The sequence below is a fragment of the Schistocerca nitens genome, chromosome 7 (genome assembly GCF_023898315.1).
Source record: "Schistocerca nitens isolate TAMUIC-IGC-003100 chromosome 7, iqSchNite1.1, whole genome shotgun sequence".
NCBI classification, from domain to species: Eukaryota; Metazoa; Arthropoda; class Insecta; order Orthoptera; family Acrididae; genus Schistocerca; species Schistocerca nitens.
This window is the reverse complement of record NC_064620.1, coordinates 88894766-88912423: the sequence shown is the minus strand read 5'-3', so window position 1 is coordinate 88912423 and position 17658 is coordinate 88894766. Positions and strand designations below refer to the sequence as shown.

At 38.5% G+C, this 17658-nt stretch overlaps 1 protein-coding gene across 1 annotated transcript in view; it reads left to right on the top strand.

Moving 5' to 3' along the window:
• Positions 1-432: 432 nt before the first annotated feature.
• The window catches only part of LOC126194843 (acylglycerol kinase, mitochondrial), an 83001-nt gene continuing 65775 nt past the window's right edge, over positions 433-17658 (top strand). The window contains exons 1-3 of the mRNA XM_049933181.1: positions 433-603; positions 975-1094; positions 15188-15359. Coding sequence (XP_049789138.1) covers positions 494-603; positions 975-1094; positions 15188-15359 — 402 coding nt within the window. The 5' untranslated portion in view covers positions 433-493. The remainder of the gene's footprint in view (positions 604-974; positions 1095-15187; positions 15360-17658) is intronic.

Here is a 17658-nt window from a genome sequence, read left to right as displayed (position 1 = left end):
ACGTGCATGTGTTGAGTGTTTTCGAATTCGTTACCTCCTTTGTTATTTGTTGCTGGTGTTGAAAGGTGAATGCTCGTCTCTTCTCTTTTACTTCTTCCTTCAGCCCCAATGTGCGTTTTGCTACGGAGCTCGTCGTTTGCTCGATATCCATACTCATGTTTAGGGGAGGCCTCTTCCCTCCGCAAATGGGCCACTGTCCATATTTATTGTACCATTATTTGTTCTGATTATGCAGAGTTTTGGTCCTTTTCTATTTATTTAACACACTCGCCTTGGATGTGTCTTAACAACTTCCTCCTGCTGTTTCCGCAAAAAATGGGAAATTAACTATTGCAATCCCATTTATACCGTTGCTAACCAAAGATACAGAATTTATGTTTATATACTCAATGGTACGTTCCAAAGATAAATGTAAACAATTGATGTTGACTGTTGATATCTTTGTTGTATTGGTCCAGAGCACGTGTAAGATGTGTCGTCTGCTACTGTAAACATGTCTAGAATTTTGAAGTTCTTTAGAGTTATAAGAAATAACTGGAAGAAAAGTGTATTTGGAACAGCTGCTTTATCATATGGAGTGTCTTATGCCAAGGATAAATACGAGTAAGTTTGCTTTGTAGTCACATTTACATTATGTATTTATGGAATTTCTTCACGGTGCTGTGTAACACTGTCATGATATGGCTACAGTAAAACTAGGACCAAAAAATAGGCTAATGTAGTGAGTGTACCGGTGTGATTTAATTGTTGGTCTTTTATTTTCATTTACCTCTCTGTCAAAAAAGTCTCAAATTCATATTCGTTTACTAGTTTGTGTGATGTATGTTGTCCGTGCAGTTGAAAATTTGACAGTTGCATTTCCTGTTAACTTAAAATTTTCCTTCAATACATTCTTATGTCACTGCCGTCGTAGTTGTTCTATTTTTCCAGTTTGCTAAACTTCGATAACGTTCATTTTAATTTTGATTCAACAGGACCAATCAGTTGATGAGAGACTATTGTTTGAAGGCGTTAAAATATGGGTCACTACCAATTCCAAACGAATATAATCCTAAGAAAATAGTAGTGATACTGAATCCAGTAGCTAACAAAAGGTAAGAACGCTCGCCATCTACTCAGTTGATAATTCTAGTTGTTGTTTTGCATACAGCTATTCTAGGTTCTCATAACATAAGCCTGCAAAACCTTTGCTGCATAGTATTTTCGCATATTTGGGAGAAAATTACGGAATGTTTACAGCAAAATAGGTATGGAGCTACATTTTTATAGCATCTGGTGTGTATACAGGGGTCCCATTTATTTTGACCACCCTACATAACTGTTTGTCCAGATGCAAATTATAAAATGTTTCAAGCAAATGTTCTTTATCATCATGGGGACATCAATCAGCATGATTGCCTTCATTGTAGCTTTGTTTTCTACAAAGATATGAAAAACGGTATGACTTTTTTAAATGTCATCCTGTATTTTTTATTTCGTAATTCATTTCCTCTCCTAAAGACCTATTCACTGAAACTCAATGTTATTAATTAAATAGGCCTAGCACAATATTGACATTGATGCTCCCAGCGTTTGGTGCAGGTACTTGGGGTAATGGAACACATCCATGTTGAAGAGTTGTGCGAGTAGAGTGCACACCAACGAAGAGAAGGTAGAAATGCTACTCATCTATGGGGAATGTAAGTTAGCATAACAGTAATTACAATACCGTTTTCGTCCGCCTCCGGTAGCTGAGTGGTCAGCGTGACGGAATGTCAATCCTAAGGGCCCGGGTTCGATTCCCGGCTGGGTGGAGATTTTCTCCGCTCAGGGACTGGGTGTTGTGTTGTCCTAATCATCATCGTTTCATCCCCATCGACGCGCAGGTCGCCGAAGTGGCGTCAACTCGAAAGATCTGCACCAGGCGAACGGTCCACCCGACGGGAGGCCCTAGCCACAAGAAATTTCATTTCAATACTGTTTTCTTATGTACGGGTACATTTAGTACAATAGTTTAGTCCTTTTAAATACTGTTGTGTAGAGTAGGCATACAGTAAAGGCTGTGCTTCTTACAAACTGCATCGATGTAAGATTTCTTTTATTGTTGTTGAAGGTAGGTGAAATGCTACGCAGGCAGCGGAAGTGTACAGAGAGCGATATCCTGACAAGAATCCACCTTCCCGATGGATGTTTTCTTGTCTTGTTGCGACGCTTCAGGAAACATGAAGTTTCAACCCATGACAACGCAATTGTCATAGCATTCACACAGACAAAGCTGCCAAAGTTACTGTTCTCACTTCCATTGCTATGAATTCACATGTGAGCACACAACAGCTTGAACAAGAGATTGGCATTCCTAACACCAGTGTACATCGTATTCTTACACATCACCTGTTCCATCCATTACCATGTACACCTACATCAAGAATTGCATGGGAATGATTTCCAGAATTGTTTACATTTCTGTCAGTGGGCACAGCAGCAAATCCTCACCAACCCGAACTACTTCCCCAAGTTCTATTTACTGCTGAATGTTCCTTCTCAAACAAAAGACAGATAAATACAAGGAACATGCATTATTGGTCCAGCGATAACTTACAATGGCTTAGACAGGTGGAACATCAGCATCAATGGAGAGTTAATGTCTGGTGTTGGAAGCTTGGTACTACAATTATTGGCCCTTGTTTCATCAATGGTAGTCTAAACAGCACAGCATATGCCAACTTCCTCAGACAGATTCTTCCTCCTGTTATAGATAAAGTGCCACTGAGAACCAGGATGCTTATGTGGTATCAACACGATTGATGTCCAGCACGTAATGCCTTGCGTGCACGTCTTGTTCTGAACCGAAGGTATCCTGCCAGATGGATTGGTCAAGGAGGAACAATTACTTGGCCTGCTAGGTCTCCTGATGTAAATCCTCTGGACTTTTTTCTTTGGGGATGCATTAAAGACGTTGTCTATCGCGATATTCCAACAACTCCAGAGTACAGGCAGGAATGTATCGTGCTTGCTTTTAATTCTCTTCAGCAGGTAACACTGGAAGCAATAAATAATTCTTTCATTTAATGAGTGCAGCAGTATATTGGTGCCTAGGGCCACCACTTTGAGCACCTTCAAATGTTCTACTCCTGGGCAATGGCACAGGAGAGTCAAAGTCAATTTTGTGTTATGTTTTTACTTGGTTTTCATTTGTTTTCTGACAACTCCAGCAAGTGGACGAGTTTGTGATTCCAGGTTCAAAGTCAGTGTTGTGTTATGTAATTGATAATGTTGTACTTGAGTGAGTGGTACACTGTGATACATTTTTGAATAGGTCTGTAGGAGAGGAAATGAATTACCAAATAAAAAAATGCAAGGTGTCATTTAAAAAGTCATATTGCTGTTCATATCTTCGTAAAAAACAACCATGCTGATGTCCACCTGATGGCTAAAGAACATTTGCTTGAAACATTTTGTAATTTGCATCTGGACAAACAGTTATTTAGGGTGGTCAGGATAAATGGGACACCCTGTATAATAATAAACGGCTGCTTCCTTGAGGCACTTTAATCCTACCATAGTAGTAATTCGCAAGGAAAAATTCAAGTTTCTGCAAAGTAGATAGCTTATACATGCAGGATGTCCTAGAAGGAATGATCAATATTCAGGAATGTAACTGGAACAATCATTTGAAGCAAAAAAACATGTGTTCTGAAATGTATCTCTGATGAGCCATGAGCGCTTCTTCATCTGCTCTCGACAAGTGCTCATAGCTCATAAGGTATGCCTTTTAGAGCCCTTGTTTACTAGATTTTTTTTATTTTATTTTTTTTTTTTTTTTTGCTTCAAATGATTGTTCCAGTCATATGACTGCATATTGACCATTCATCAGAGGACACCCTGTATAACTGATGTTAGGATGATGATGATGATGATGATGATGGAGAGATCAGAATGAAATACTCCCTCTTCATGCATTGATACAAACATGATCATGCTGTGGGAAATGTTGCTGGCAGACTCTTTGTGTAAAGATTATCACATTGTAAAACTTCAGAAATAAAAGAGAGAGAAAGCAACAGAAGCTTAAATTTTTCAACATGTAGCCTTATTTACATATTAATTTGTGATCTGAATATAAAATGACTTGTTCCACATCATTAAGATTTATCATTCAGATGATCCATGGAACATGAAACTAATAAACAAACTCGGAGACTTTGTCTTTAAATTTACACTTCGGTTTCCAAAACTACCTTTTCCTTTGACTATTACATTCCTACAGATGTTTCACACTAATTAATTTGTAATAATTTACTGTTAGATGTGTGCTGCAGTCTTGCCAAACAAATTAAAAAGATACAGAATAAATGATAATGCTTCGAGATAGTTAAAATTATATTTAACAGATGGAATTCAAAGGGCAGTTATAACACCAGGAACTGAAAATTGTTTCTCATACTGGAGAATTATTTCACTTGGCATCCCACAAGATTCCATCTTAGGCCCAACCCTGTTTTTATTTTATGTAAATGATATACCACTAAGCCACGCAGGGTAGCCGCATGGTCAGAGGAGACTTGTCACGGTTCACGTGGCTCCCCCCTCCGGGGGTGTGAGTCCTCCCATGGGCTTGGGTGTGTGTGTTGTACTTAGCGTAAGTTAGATTAAATAGTGTGTAACCTCAGGGACTGATGACCTCAGCAGTTTGGTCCCATAGAAACTTTACCACAAATTTCCAAAATATACCACTAAATATAACACCTCTCTGTTTTATTTGCAGATGACACATCTGTACTCATTGGAATGAGACCACAGGGAAAAATTCCCCAAAGAATCATTGACACACTAAATTGTTTAGAACATTTATATACGGAAAAAACACATCGCACATTTAAAACTAAACGGTCTGAATCAAGTGACTTCCAAATTATCCATAAAATCAGTAACTTAAGGAAGCAGAATCTGTCAAATTCCTGGGGATATTTTTAGGAAAAAATTCATCCTGGTCTTTGTGTGGTGTCACCGCCAGACACCACACTTGCTAGGTGGTAGCCTTTAAATCGGCCGCGGTCCGTTAGTATAAGTCGGACCCGCGTATCGCCACTATCAGTGATTGCAGACCAAGCGCCGCCACACAGCAGGTCTAGAGAGATGTCCTAGCACTCGCCCCAGTTGTACAGCCGACTTTGCTAGCGATGGTTCACTGACAAAATACGCTCTCATCTGCCGAGACGATAGTTAGCACAGCCTTCAGCTACGTCATTTGCTACAACCTAGCAAGGCGCCATTGTCAATTGCTATTTATCTTGTGATGCATGTACCGTCAGACCGATGTTCACCAATTATGGATTAAAGTTAAGTATTCCAGAAGCTACCTACCTTTTTTACTAGTCTCATTCCCTGTCCTTTTCCAGACCTCACACCAGCTTGCGTGAGCTTAAACGCGTGCCTTTCGGCTTCCTCCAAACCCCGTGGATTGGCTCCTGCCAATCCACAACACTTTGCATGTAAGTTACTTGGCAAACAAGCTAAACAGTCTAGCATCCGCAATGACATTATTGCTCTATGCAAGTGACATTGACACTAGGGAAGTTGTTTACCGCAGCTATTTTGAAGCCATTGTAAGATAGGGAATAATCTTCTGGGGAATGCGAGTAGTGTAAATAGAATATTGTTACTCTGAAAAACTGTTATTAGAAAAATGTATGATATTAAGCCTAGAGAGTCATGCAGACATTTATTCAGGAGTCTTAAAATTTTAACTATTTGATGTACTTACATTATGAACCGTTTGTCTTTATCCGTACCAATCGAGAATTATTTATAGAAAACCATGTTGAACATATGTATGACACAAGTAACAAAGACAAATTCAAGTTGCCACTTCATAGACCAAAACTCTCCTCTCAGATTCCTCATTACATGGCTATGAAAATTTATATAAATTAAAAATGTAAAACTTTCACAGTATGAAACCAGGTTTGCTGAAGATGAAATTAGATCCCACCCTAGTGCAAAATGTTGTTATTCACTCATGGAGTTTTTAAATGATGATTTCTTTGTAGAGTATTGAAACAAATTTGTATTGTTGTGTGTATCTCTGGTAAATTATCTATATTGATGAGTCCCCTGTACAATCAATGATTTATAGAGGGTGTTACAAAAAGGTACGGCCAAACTTTCAGGAAACATTCCTCACACACAAATAAAGAAAAGATGTTATGTGGACTTGTGTCCGGAAACGCTTAATTTCCATGTTAAAGCTCATTTTAGTTTCATCAGTATGTACTATACTTCCTCGATTCACCGCCATGATTTCGTACGGGATACTCTAGCTGTGCTGCTAGAACGTGTGCCTTTACAAGTATGACACAACATGTGATTCATGCACGATGGAGCTCCTGCACATTTCAGTCGAAGTGTTCGTACGCTTCTCAACAACAGATTCGGTGACCAATGGATTGGTAGAGGCGGACCAATTCCATGGCCTCCACGTTCTCCTGACCTCAACCCTCTTGACTTTCATTTAGGGGGGCATTTGAAAGCTCTTGTCTACGCAACCCCGGTACCAAGTGTAGAGACTCTTCGTGCTCGTATTGTGGACGGCTGTGATACAATACGCCATTCTCCAGGGCTGCACCAGGAGGGTGGATGCATGTATCCTCGCTAACGGAGGACATTTTGAACATTTCCTAACAAAGTGTTTGAAGTCACGCTGGTACATTCTGTTGCTGTGTGTTTCCATTCCATGATTAATGTGATTTGAAGAAAAGTAATAAAATGAGCTCTAATATGGAAAGTAAGCATTTCCGGACACATGTCGACATAACATATTTTCTTTCTTTGTGTATGAGGAATGTTTCCTGAAAGTTTGGCTGTACCTTTTTGTAACACCCTGTATATGTATGACATGTGACATTAAAACTCTGATTCTGATTCCACTCCTTGAGTCCATAAAAATATTCCCATTTTACTTGTAAGGCTGATGTGTTGGTCACATATAAGAAAATAATAGGTACCAGTAGTACTCACACTGGAAGCACGATGAAGAGGTAACTGTCATAATTTTGAAGGAGAACTTTTAAATCTGTATGAGGCGACTATTGCAAGTGCAATATTCCTTCCAGAAATTCTTTTCTTGCACAGAATTACTGTAGCAATGAAACTTTATAATAGATTAAAACTGTATGCCACACCAAGAATCAGACCAAATATTTTGTCTTTTGTGTGCACTAGTGTGGCAACTTAGCCTCCAGAACATTCATAATTAATCTGTGTAGATGTGTATCATATTGATTGTTAGGCCTGGAACAGTTTGTAATGGAAGGGAGCCTCCATGCTACATAGACTACGTAAAGAAACAGTGACTATGGCATGGTAGGTGTAAAATAAAGCATGAGGCTACAGAGGGAGAGAGATGCTAAGTGACATTTGGCTAATTTGACTTTGAGAAGGGTAATGTGTGAAGGCTTCAGTGACTACTATCCCACAATTGCACTGAAAGACCTCTCTAAACTAAAAAAACTCCATCCGAACAGGTCTCAAAAGACCCAGTGGTACTGACCAACTGCCATGTCATCCTCAGCCTATAGGTGTCACTGGATGTAGACATAAAGGGGCTTGCGGTCAGCACACCTCTCCCGGCCATTGTCAGTTTTCGTGACCGGAACCACTGCTACTCAGTCAAGTAGCTCCTCATTTTGTTTCACAAGGGCTGCGTGCACCCCATTTGCCATCAGCGTTCGGCAGACCCGATTTTCACCCATCCAAGTGCCAAGCCCAACAGCGCTTAACTCAGGGATCTGACGGGAAACGATGTTACCACAGCGGCAAGGCTATTGGTGAAAGACCTCTCACAAAACCAAAAGAAATTGCCATTGTATGTAATGGCTGGCAGTGTCACCAAATTTTGTGTCCAGACATACATTTATAAGACAGGATGTGAAATTGTAGGTAAGAAAGCAAAAGCAGAAATGCTGGACTCTGTTTTATAATGCTCCTTTACAAAGATAGAGCCAAGCTTACTTATCCAGCTTAATTCTTACATGACTGTAGGGTCATTAAAGACACAGGAGAAGTTTGGATTGTGGGAAGGAAATCAGTAGTCTCCAGTGAAAGGAACCATCAAAGCATTTACCTTAATGTAATTTAGCTAAACCTTAATCTGAATGGTCGGGTGAAGATTTGACCTATCACCCTCCAAAATGTGAGTCCATTTTGATAACATTTTCACCATGTCGGTCAATAATTCTTTCCTTAGATTTCTTATAGATGATCCAGTTATCCATATTGGAGTGCTTTTTAAATGTAGGTGGACAAATATGCAGTCAGTTTTTATAATATTTCAAACTGGTCCAAATATTGGAAATTTGTTTTAAATGTTCAGAAATGTAAAAGTGCTCACTTACAAAAAATGCAGAAAAGTAGTATTGTGTGATTATAATATCAGTGAGTCACTATTAAATCTGTTGTCTCATACAAATTCATAGGTATAGGAATTTGTGGGGATACCAAACAGAGTGATCACATAGGCTTATTTGTAGATAAAGTAGGTGGCAGATTTTGGCTAATTGGTAGGAGACAAGGAAAATGCAGTAATTCTACAGTGGGGACTGCTTGCAAAATACACATGTAGTTCATTGTAGCATATTTCTAAAGTGTGTGGGAACCACGCCAAAAAGGATGAACAGAGCATATTGAACATATACAAAGAAGGGCAGCATGAATGATCCAAGTTGTTTTTTTTTTACTCAGAGGAGAGTTTCACAAAAATGATTGCTGAGAAGAATCAGTTGAAGAATCTATAAACATGCTGCAGCCTCTTACAGACTGCTCCTTTTGACACTGCAGAGACTAGGTTACACTAATTGTAGTGTGTACAGAAGTCTTTCAGTCTTTCCTTCTCATCCCGTCCGGTAAGTCTCCTCTGACCTGAGGTTGTGCATGACTTTTCTGAACTGTACCTGTTTCCCTTAGCCTCTCCAGTCGTTTTCCTTCGCCCATCTTGCTTCCCCTTCAACACTTATCTGAGAAGGAGCCACTGGCTCTGAAAGCTTGTAAAAGTTAAACCTTTTTGTGTGTATGTTCTCCTCCCACCGATTGGTGAGTAGACTTTTTATCCATCCATTTACATTGTATTGTCAATAATTGATTATTTTCATTCAAGTATTTAAATTATCATCCATACTGTGCTCAGTGCAGGAAAAACCAATAATATACTGTACAATGGGAGTACCATTTGCCATGCACTTCACATTCATTTGCTAATTATAATTGTTGATATAGAGTAAAGGTAACCACTCACAATGTAGTGTAGCCCGGGCACTGATTAGCAAGCAAGCACATAAACAAGACTGAAATCATCAATAAGCTTTCAGACAATGTCTATATAACACACATATTTTTCTGACATTATAGCATTACCGTGGTGAAGACATGCAGCAGTGAGACATTTGAAAACTTTGTTAGTTAGTTAGTTACTATCATGTTCCACAGATCATTCATATGATTAATCACAACGATGTGGAATGAGTCTTTTTACATTCACATTACACATTCATTTGGAAATATGGCTACAAGCTGACCATTTACAAGAGTATTAGAAATTCTTCCCCACCATCTTTAACATATTACAAGCATAGAATTTCTTCTGTGGAACAGGAATTGTCAAGGACAAACTTTTTCAGTTTGTTTTAAAATTTAACTTTGCTGTCTGTCAGGCATTTTATATCGGTGATTGTTGTGGTTTTTGCCATCTTCAGTTTGGTGACTTGTTTGATGTAGTTCTCCACACTACTCTATTTTTTGCAAGCCTTTTTATTTCTGAATAGCTACTGCAAACTACATCTTTTTGAACATGCTTATTGTGTTCATCTCTTGGTTTTCCTCTACAGTTTTTACCCTCATGCTTCATGTGCTTCACTTGAGTACTAAAGTGATCTGTTGCTGTCTAAAAATGTCCTATCAAACGATCTCTTCCTTTAGTCAAATTATGCCACAAATTTCTTTGAAGCTCAATTCTATCCAGTACCTCCTCATTAGTTACATGAAGTACCCATCTAGTCTTCAGCATTTTTCTGTAGCACCACATTTCAAAAGCCTCTATTCACTTCTTGTCTGAACTGTTTTGGTCTACGTTTCACTACCATACAGGGCTACACTCCATACAAATACCTTCAGAAAAGACTTTGTCACACGTAAAACAGTATGCAATGTTAACAAAGTTCTCTTCTTCGGAAATGTTTTTATTACCATTGCCAGTGTACATTTTATATCATCTGTACTTTGACAACCATCATTTATTTTACCGACCAAATAGCAAAGCTCATCTACCATACTACTTTTAGTGTCTCGTTTCCTAATTTAATTCCCTCTGCATCACTTGATTTAATTCGACTACATTCAGTGACCCTTGTTTTGCTTTTGATACTGTTCATCTTATATCTTCCTTTGAAGACACTGTCCATTCCTTTTACAATCCAATGGGTCCACAGTGTAGAAGATATCTCTTTGAAACATTATGTAATAAAGTCCAGATTGCTACTGTAGTAGTTTAATGTTGCATTAATCGTGATGGATCCATTTGAGTTAGAATGCTATCTTCAGATCGTCTGTGAAAGGTTACATAACATTTTATGTAACTTTCACAGATGGTCTGAATGTGGCGTACTATTCAAAATGGATCCGTTACAATAAATACATAATTAAATTACTATAGCAGCAATGAAGACTTTATTACATACTGTCCTTGCTCAGCCTCATAAACAGTTCAAAAGTTCCCAGTGGAGAACTATGTAGATATACTGTTAAGAGTATACTTTACAGTATTAATTTGCAACCATACACTTCTATATATTGATCACTACAAAATCTACATTTTTCAGTGTTTTTGAACTTTAGTTCTGCCTTAATATGTGTAACAACTCTCTCCTTTTCACATATTAGTTTTATATGAGTAAGATGGTGAAGTGTAATATTTTATATTTAACTTATCTAACCTTGTGGTTATATGATGCTGAGATAGGCACAGGAAATCTATCTTTCCACAGCTCTCTAAGTTTGCCAAACAGACAAGCAGCTCTCTTGCCTATTGATCAGTGGAGAAATGACTGATAATTATTAGAAGAGACTGGAAGGTAAGCAAATGGATCATGTGACAAATGTCATTATAAAATGAAATTGTGCTTTTCATGAAAATGAAATGGAAGTGGGCCAGGCATGTAACCATGTGAATTGATGGTAGGTAGACTAAGAAACATCTTTTCTGGACTTAAAGCAAGATGGTCATTTAGTGGAAAACTGATAGATTCCCTTAAAAAACGTGAGGAAGCAATATGAGTCCTTGTATCTAAAACCTTAATGCTTAAAAAAAGGCAAGGCCTATATCCAGCAGAAGTTGTCAGATGGATGATGATGATGATGATGATGATGATTCAACAGAAACTACAGCAATCATTTGATGAACGTAAGAGAGAAAAATGAATTTCTAATGGATCACATTTCTGTAACCTTTGTACATGTACACTGATGAGCCAAAATATTATGACCACTGCTCACTGCAAGACCGAATACTGCCTGGTGGCACTGTGGGCATGTGACACTGTAAGAAAAGTAAAAAGTGGAGCAGAGATGAATGGGGAATCATTGTAGCAACAATACAGGATGAAGCCGGGGAATCCACCAATATGAGTGACTGACAAAGGGCAGACTGTTATGACATAGCACCACAAAACAAGGATCACAGAAATGGCAAAGCTTGTTGAACCCTGCATGCAACAGTTGTGAGCATCTATAGACTTTGGTTGAAGGATGGTGAAACCACAGATAGGCGACAAAGTGTCAGACAACCATACCTCATCATGGAATATGTAGTTCAGAGGCTTGCCTGCTCTGTAAAACATGATAGATGATGATCTGTGGCTGATCTCGCAACAGAGTACACAAGCATAAGTGTCTCAGAACATACCATTCAGTGCACATTGTTAAACATGAGGCTCCTCTGTGTACAGCCCCTACATACTACCATGTAAACCCAAAATCATCATCAATTACAATTGCAGTTGACATGGGATCTTCAAGATTTGACAAGGATCAAAAGAAGCATGTCACCTAGTTGAATGAATCAGTTTCCTTATTACACCAAGTTGATGGTCATGTCAAGATATGCCAGCATTCATGCTCTGTACCATGGCTGCAGGCTAGTGTGTGGTGTGTGTGTGTGTGGGGGGGGGGGGGGGGGAGTATTATGCTATGGGGAATATTCAACTGGTCTTTCATGGGACCTACGGTAAAACACAGACACAATAACAATTACGTAAACATTCTTTGAAACTAGCTGTCTCCCTTTCATGGGACCTACGGTAAAGCACAGACACTATAATGGCTATGTAAACATTTTTTGAAACTACCTGTGTCCCTCAATGCCTGATGTCTTTCCTGCCAATGATGGCATCTTCCAGTGCGATAACTTCCTTGTCACCATACCAGAATCATGCCACAGTGATTTGAGAGCATAATAGTGAACTCGTATTAATGTCCTCACCACAAAATTCGCTCGATCTGACCGTTGTGGATCACATCTACGATACTATCAGGTCCCACATCCATGTCCACAAACCACTAGCTCATAATTTATGGTTATCACATTATTTGTGTCTAGAATTGCTGGTGAATTAAATAAAAATTTAGTTTCTACCGGAAATCATACAACTTTCATGGCAAATGCCTTTCCGAGATTGATGTCTGAAATACTCCTCTGTGATACAGACAAGAGGGAGATTGAGTCAGTAATTAAATCCCTGAAGACTAAGGACTCTCATGGTTATGATGGAGTGTCTAGCAGAATATTAAAGTACTGTGCTGCACATGTTAACCCTGCATTTAGCCATATTTGTAATTTTTCCTTTAGGAATGGTCAGTTTCCTAAATGATAAAGTACTCAGTAGTAAAGCCGCTTTATAGAACGGGAGAAAGGGATAATGTAGATAATTTTAGACCTATTTCTATGCCATCAGTGTTTGCAAAAGTTATTGAAAAGGCTGTGTATGTAAGGATAATTGATCCTTTTATATCCAACGATTTGCTATCAAATGTATAGTTTGGCTTTAGAAGTCGTTTAACAACTGAAAAGGCTATATTCTCTTTTCTCTGTGAGGTACTGGATGGGTTAAACAAAAGGTTTCGAAGGCTTGGCATATTTTGTCATTTAACTAAGGCATTTTATTGTGTTGGTCACAAAATATTGCTCCAGATGCTGGTCCATTACAGAATACGGAGAGTATCTCACAATTGGTTCACCTCCTTAACGGCTGTGATGTGGGGTCTGGGTGGGGTACTGTCAAGTGGGGGGTGCCCCAGGGATCAGTGTTGGGGCCACTCCTGTTCCTTATTTACATAAATGATCTGCCCTCTAGTATTACTGGTAACTCTAAAATATTTCTGTTTGCTGATGACAGTAGATTGGTAGTAAAGGATGTTGTGTGCAACATTGGCTCAGTTTCAAATAGTGCAGTATATGACCTAAGTTCATGGCTTGTAGAAAATAAACTAACACTAAATCACAGTAAGACTCAGTTTTTACAGTTTCTAACACACAATTCAATAAAATCTGTCATTTTAATTTCACAGAACGGGCATATGATTAGTGAAACTGAACTGTTCAAATTTCTAGGTGTTCAGTTAGATAATAAGCTGCCGTGGAAAGCCCACATTCAGGATCTTGTTCAAAGACTCAATACTGCCATTTTTACTATTCGAAGGGTATCTGAAGTGAGTGATCATTCGACATGAAAATTAGTCTACTTTGCTTACTTTCATTCGCTCATGTCATATGGTATTATATTTTGGAGTAACTCTTCCCATTTCCTGAAAGGATATTTTTGGCTCAGAAATGGGTGGTTTGAGCAATAAGTGGTGTAAGTTCACAAAGCTCTTATCGACCCCTGTTCACGAGTCTGGGTACTTTGACATCGGCCTCTCAGTATATATAATCCTTACTGTCATTTATTGTTAACAGTATTAGCTTATTCCCAAGAATAAGCAGCTTTCACTCGGTTAATACTCACCAGAAATCAAACTTGCATTTGGATTGGACTTCCTTAACTCTTGTGCAGAAAGGTGTGCAGTATACTGCTGCACCCATTTTCAATGAGCTACCACTCGAATTCAAAAATCTTAGCACTAATCCACGCGCTTTCAAATCAAAACTGAAGAGTTTCCTCTTGGGTCACTCCTTCTATTCTGTCAAGGAGTTCCTTGAAAAATTAAGCTGATTCTTATTGTATTGTTGATTTTCGTTCACTTAAACTTATGGACTGACTTTTTTCGGATTCATAAACATTTATCTGTTATCTGTTATTACTTTTATGTTGTAATTTCATGTATTGACACGTTCCTTGGAGATTTGCTCCTCAATTTGGTCCTACAGAACTAGATGTGTAAATAAAAAATAAATAAAAAAAAATTTAAAAATTTAAAAAAATGACATCTAGTTTCACATATCTACCAAGGATCTGTCAAATCCATGTCAGCAGAATCACTACTGTGATGCATTCTACAGGTACACAAACATGACAATAGGTAGGTAGTTACAATGTTTTGGCTCATTGATGTATGTATGTATGTATGTATTATTCTACGGGTTACACTTTCAGAGGATTTCCAATATGAATGAAAAGTGTGGATAATGATGGTCTGATTTTAAAATCTGGAACCTTTTGCTGGAATTTAGCATTTGTATGATTCTACTGTGCAAAATCTATTGTTTTGTGAGTTTCTTCAACCAGTGTTCTTTGAATTGTGTTAGGTAGTGAATTGTTGGCTCATAATATGCCAAAGAAGCTAAAGCAGAACTACAGTAACTGATGGAAACAGAAAGTTGTGTCTGTATATACTTTCATCCTTGTGCTGTAACATTGTCCACTGTATCCACACAAATAAATCTGTAATGGCAACAAAGGGATGTAGTTGACATCACTTTCGCTAAGTGACATGTGAGATGTTCGTTGTGTTCCATCAGTATCTTGAGAATCCAATAAAAATGTAAACAGGCAACTAGAAATATATAGCACAAGGAATTATGCATTTATATTTCAGTTTATTAGTGTTCATAAAAAATGTATTCATTGCACATTTATTGGTGTTCCTTCTTCAGTTTTTAATAATTATACTGTTCATTGCAATAGTGTTCGTTGGTATAATTCTCTTTTTTTGTATTTAATTGCAGGAAAGCAAAGAAAAATTTTGAAAAATACTGTGCTCCATTACTTAATCTTGCAGGAGTATTTGTTGATGTTATGCAGACAGAATCTGTCGGCCATGCTTGTAATATAATAGAGAAAATTGATGCCAGAACTGATGCAGTTGTTGTTGCTGGTGGAGATGGGACTCTCTCTGAGGTAAAGAAGGAAACAAAACTCTAAACCCAAATATGTCAGTTCCTTTTTTTACGTATATAATGTAGGAAGGTATTTTTCACATACCAGGTATTATGTGTACATTCCTAACTGCAGCAGTGCTTAACATGAAGTTACATACATTCACTGTATTCAGACTGTGAAATAACTTTTGTCATTGTTGTTGTTGTGGTGGTCTTCAGTCTGAAGACTGGTTTGATGCAGCTCTCATACTAAGCATCTTCATCTCAAAATAACAACTGTAATTTAGATCCTCCTGAATTTGCTTAATGTATTCATCTCTTGGTCTCCCTCTATGATTTTTAACCCTCGCACTTCCCTACAATACTAAGTTGGTGATCCCTTATGTCTCAGAATGTGTCCTATCAACTGATCCCTTCTTCTTGTCACGTTGTGCCTCAAATTTCTTTTCTCCCCAATTCTGTTCAGTGCCTCCTCATTAGTTATGTGATCTGCCCATCTAATCTTCAGCACTCTTCTGCAGCACCACATTTCAAAAGCTTCTATTCTCTTCATATCTAAATTGTGTATCGTCCGTGTTTCATTTCCATACATGGCTACACTCCATTCGTATAGTTTCAGGAAAGACTTCCTGAAACTTAAATCTCTTACTTGATGTTAACAAATTTCTATTCTTCAGAAACATTTTTCTTGCCATTGCCAATCTACATTCTATCCTCTCTACTTTGGCCGTCATCAGTTATTCTGCTGTCCAAAAAACAAAACTCATCCCGGTACCCAAAGCAGTGGATCCGCCCTCGCAGCAGAGTGGGTGGCAGGTGGTAATGTGTATGCTTCACTTGAGGCTTCATGGACTTGTGACAGTCGTGGCTGCGGATTTCTAGGCCTGCATTGTCATGTAGGGATTTTAGTAATCCCCTTGATAAGTCAGGGGTGCACAACATGAAGGAGGCAGCTACTTGGGTAGCAGAGTACTTGTGGAGTGCACATGAGGGTTTTTAGGCTAGACGGTAGCTCTGATGAACACTCATTGGTCGATACACAGCAAGGGAAGTCAGTCGGCATTCGTCGTAAAGTAAACTGTCAAAATCAATCAAGTTCCTGATTGTAATCAAGTTCCTGAATTTACTGCTCTCCAGGAAAGTTCTCACGTGCAGATTACTCTTGGATCGAGAGTTGGCAAAAACCTGAAGTGGAAAGCTCTGAGATAGTTACCGAGCAATGGAAAGTATATCAGAAAGACAGATTAGAGGCCATAGGAGGGGGAGGTTCATTGCACTTGACAAAAATATTGTCTCTGTTGAGGGCGAAATTGAGTGTGACAGTGAAGTTATCTGGTCACGTATAACGTGCAGGTGAAACCAAGTTAATTGTTAGATATTTTTACTGGCCACCTGATTCCACTGTGATAATTCTGGAGTCATTCAAAGAAAGTCTATGATCAATAGCGTGTAAATACCCAGTTCGTGCAGTACTTCTTAGAGATGACTTTAACCTATGCTAGCTCAGCAGCCCACATGCAATGGAAATATATTAGACCTTGTAGCTACAAACAGGCCGGACCTTATCGACAGTGTCAGTATAGGAAGGGGGATTAGCAATCATGATGTAATTATAGCAACTATAGTTACAAATGTTAATAAATCACTCAAGAAGGCTAAAAGTGTGTTTCTGCTAGATAGAGCAGATAAGCAGTTGTTAGCATCTCACTTAGAAAGTGAACTGACATCACTTTGTTCCAGTAAGGTGGACATAGAGGAATTATGGGCAAAGGTTAAGCAGATTGTAAATTGTAGTCTGGAGAGTTATGTGGCTAGTAAGTGGACGAAGGATGGAAAGACCCACCATGGTTTTATAACAAAATTTTTAAGATGCTGAGGAAACAGTGGCTGTTGCGCTCTTGATGCAAAAAAGAACGCACAAATGACAACAAAAAAAGGTTAGTTGAAATATGTTTATCTGTGAAAAGATCTATGTGCGAAGCATACAACTACCACTGTCACACCTTAGCTAAAGATCTGGCAGAGAACCCAAGAAAGCTCTGGTCCTATGTAAGATTGCTAAGCAGGTCTAAGGCTCCTATTCAGTCCCTTGTTGGCCATTCCAGTGTGGCAGTTGTAGAAAGCAAAATAAAAGCCAAAGTTTTAAATTTCACATTCAAGAAATTGTTCACACGGGAGAATCATACAGACATAGTGTCATTTGACCACTGGACAGACTCCCATTTGGATGACACAGTAGTAAGCATCCCTGGCATAAAGAAACAACTGAAAGATTTGAAAGGAAATAAATCACCTGGTCCAGATGGAATCCCAATGTA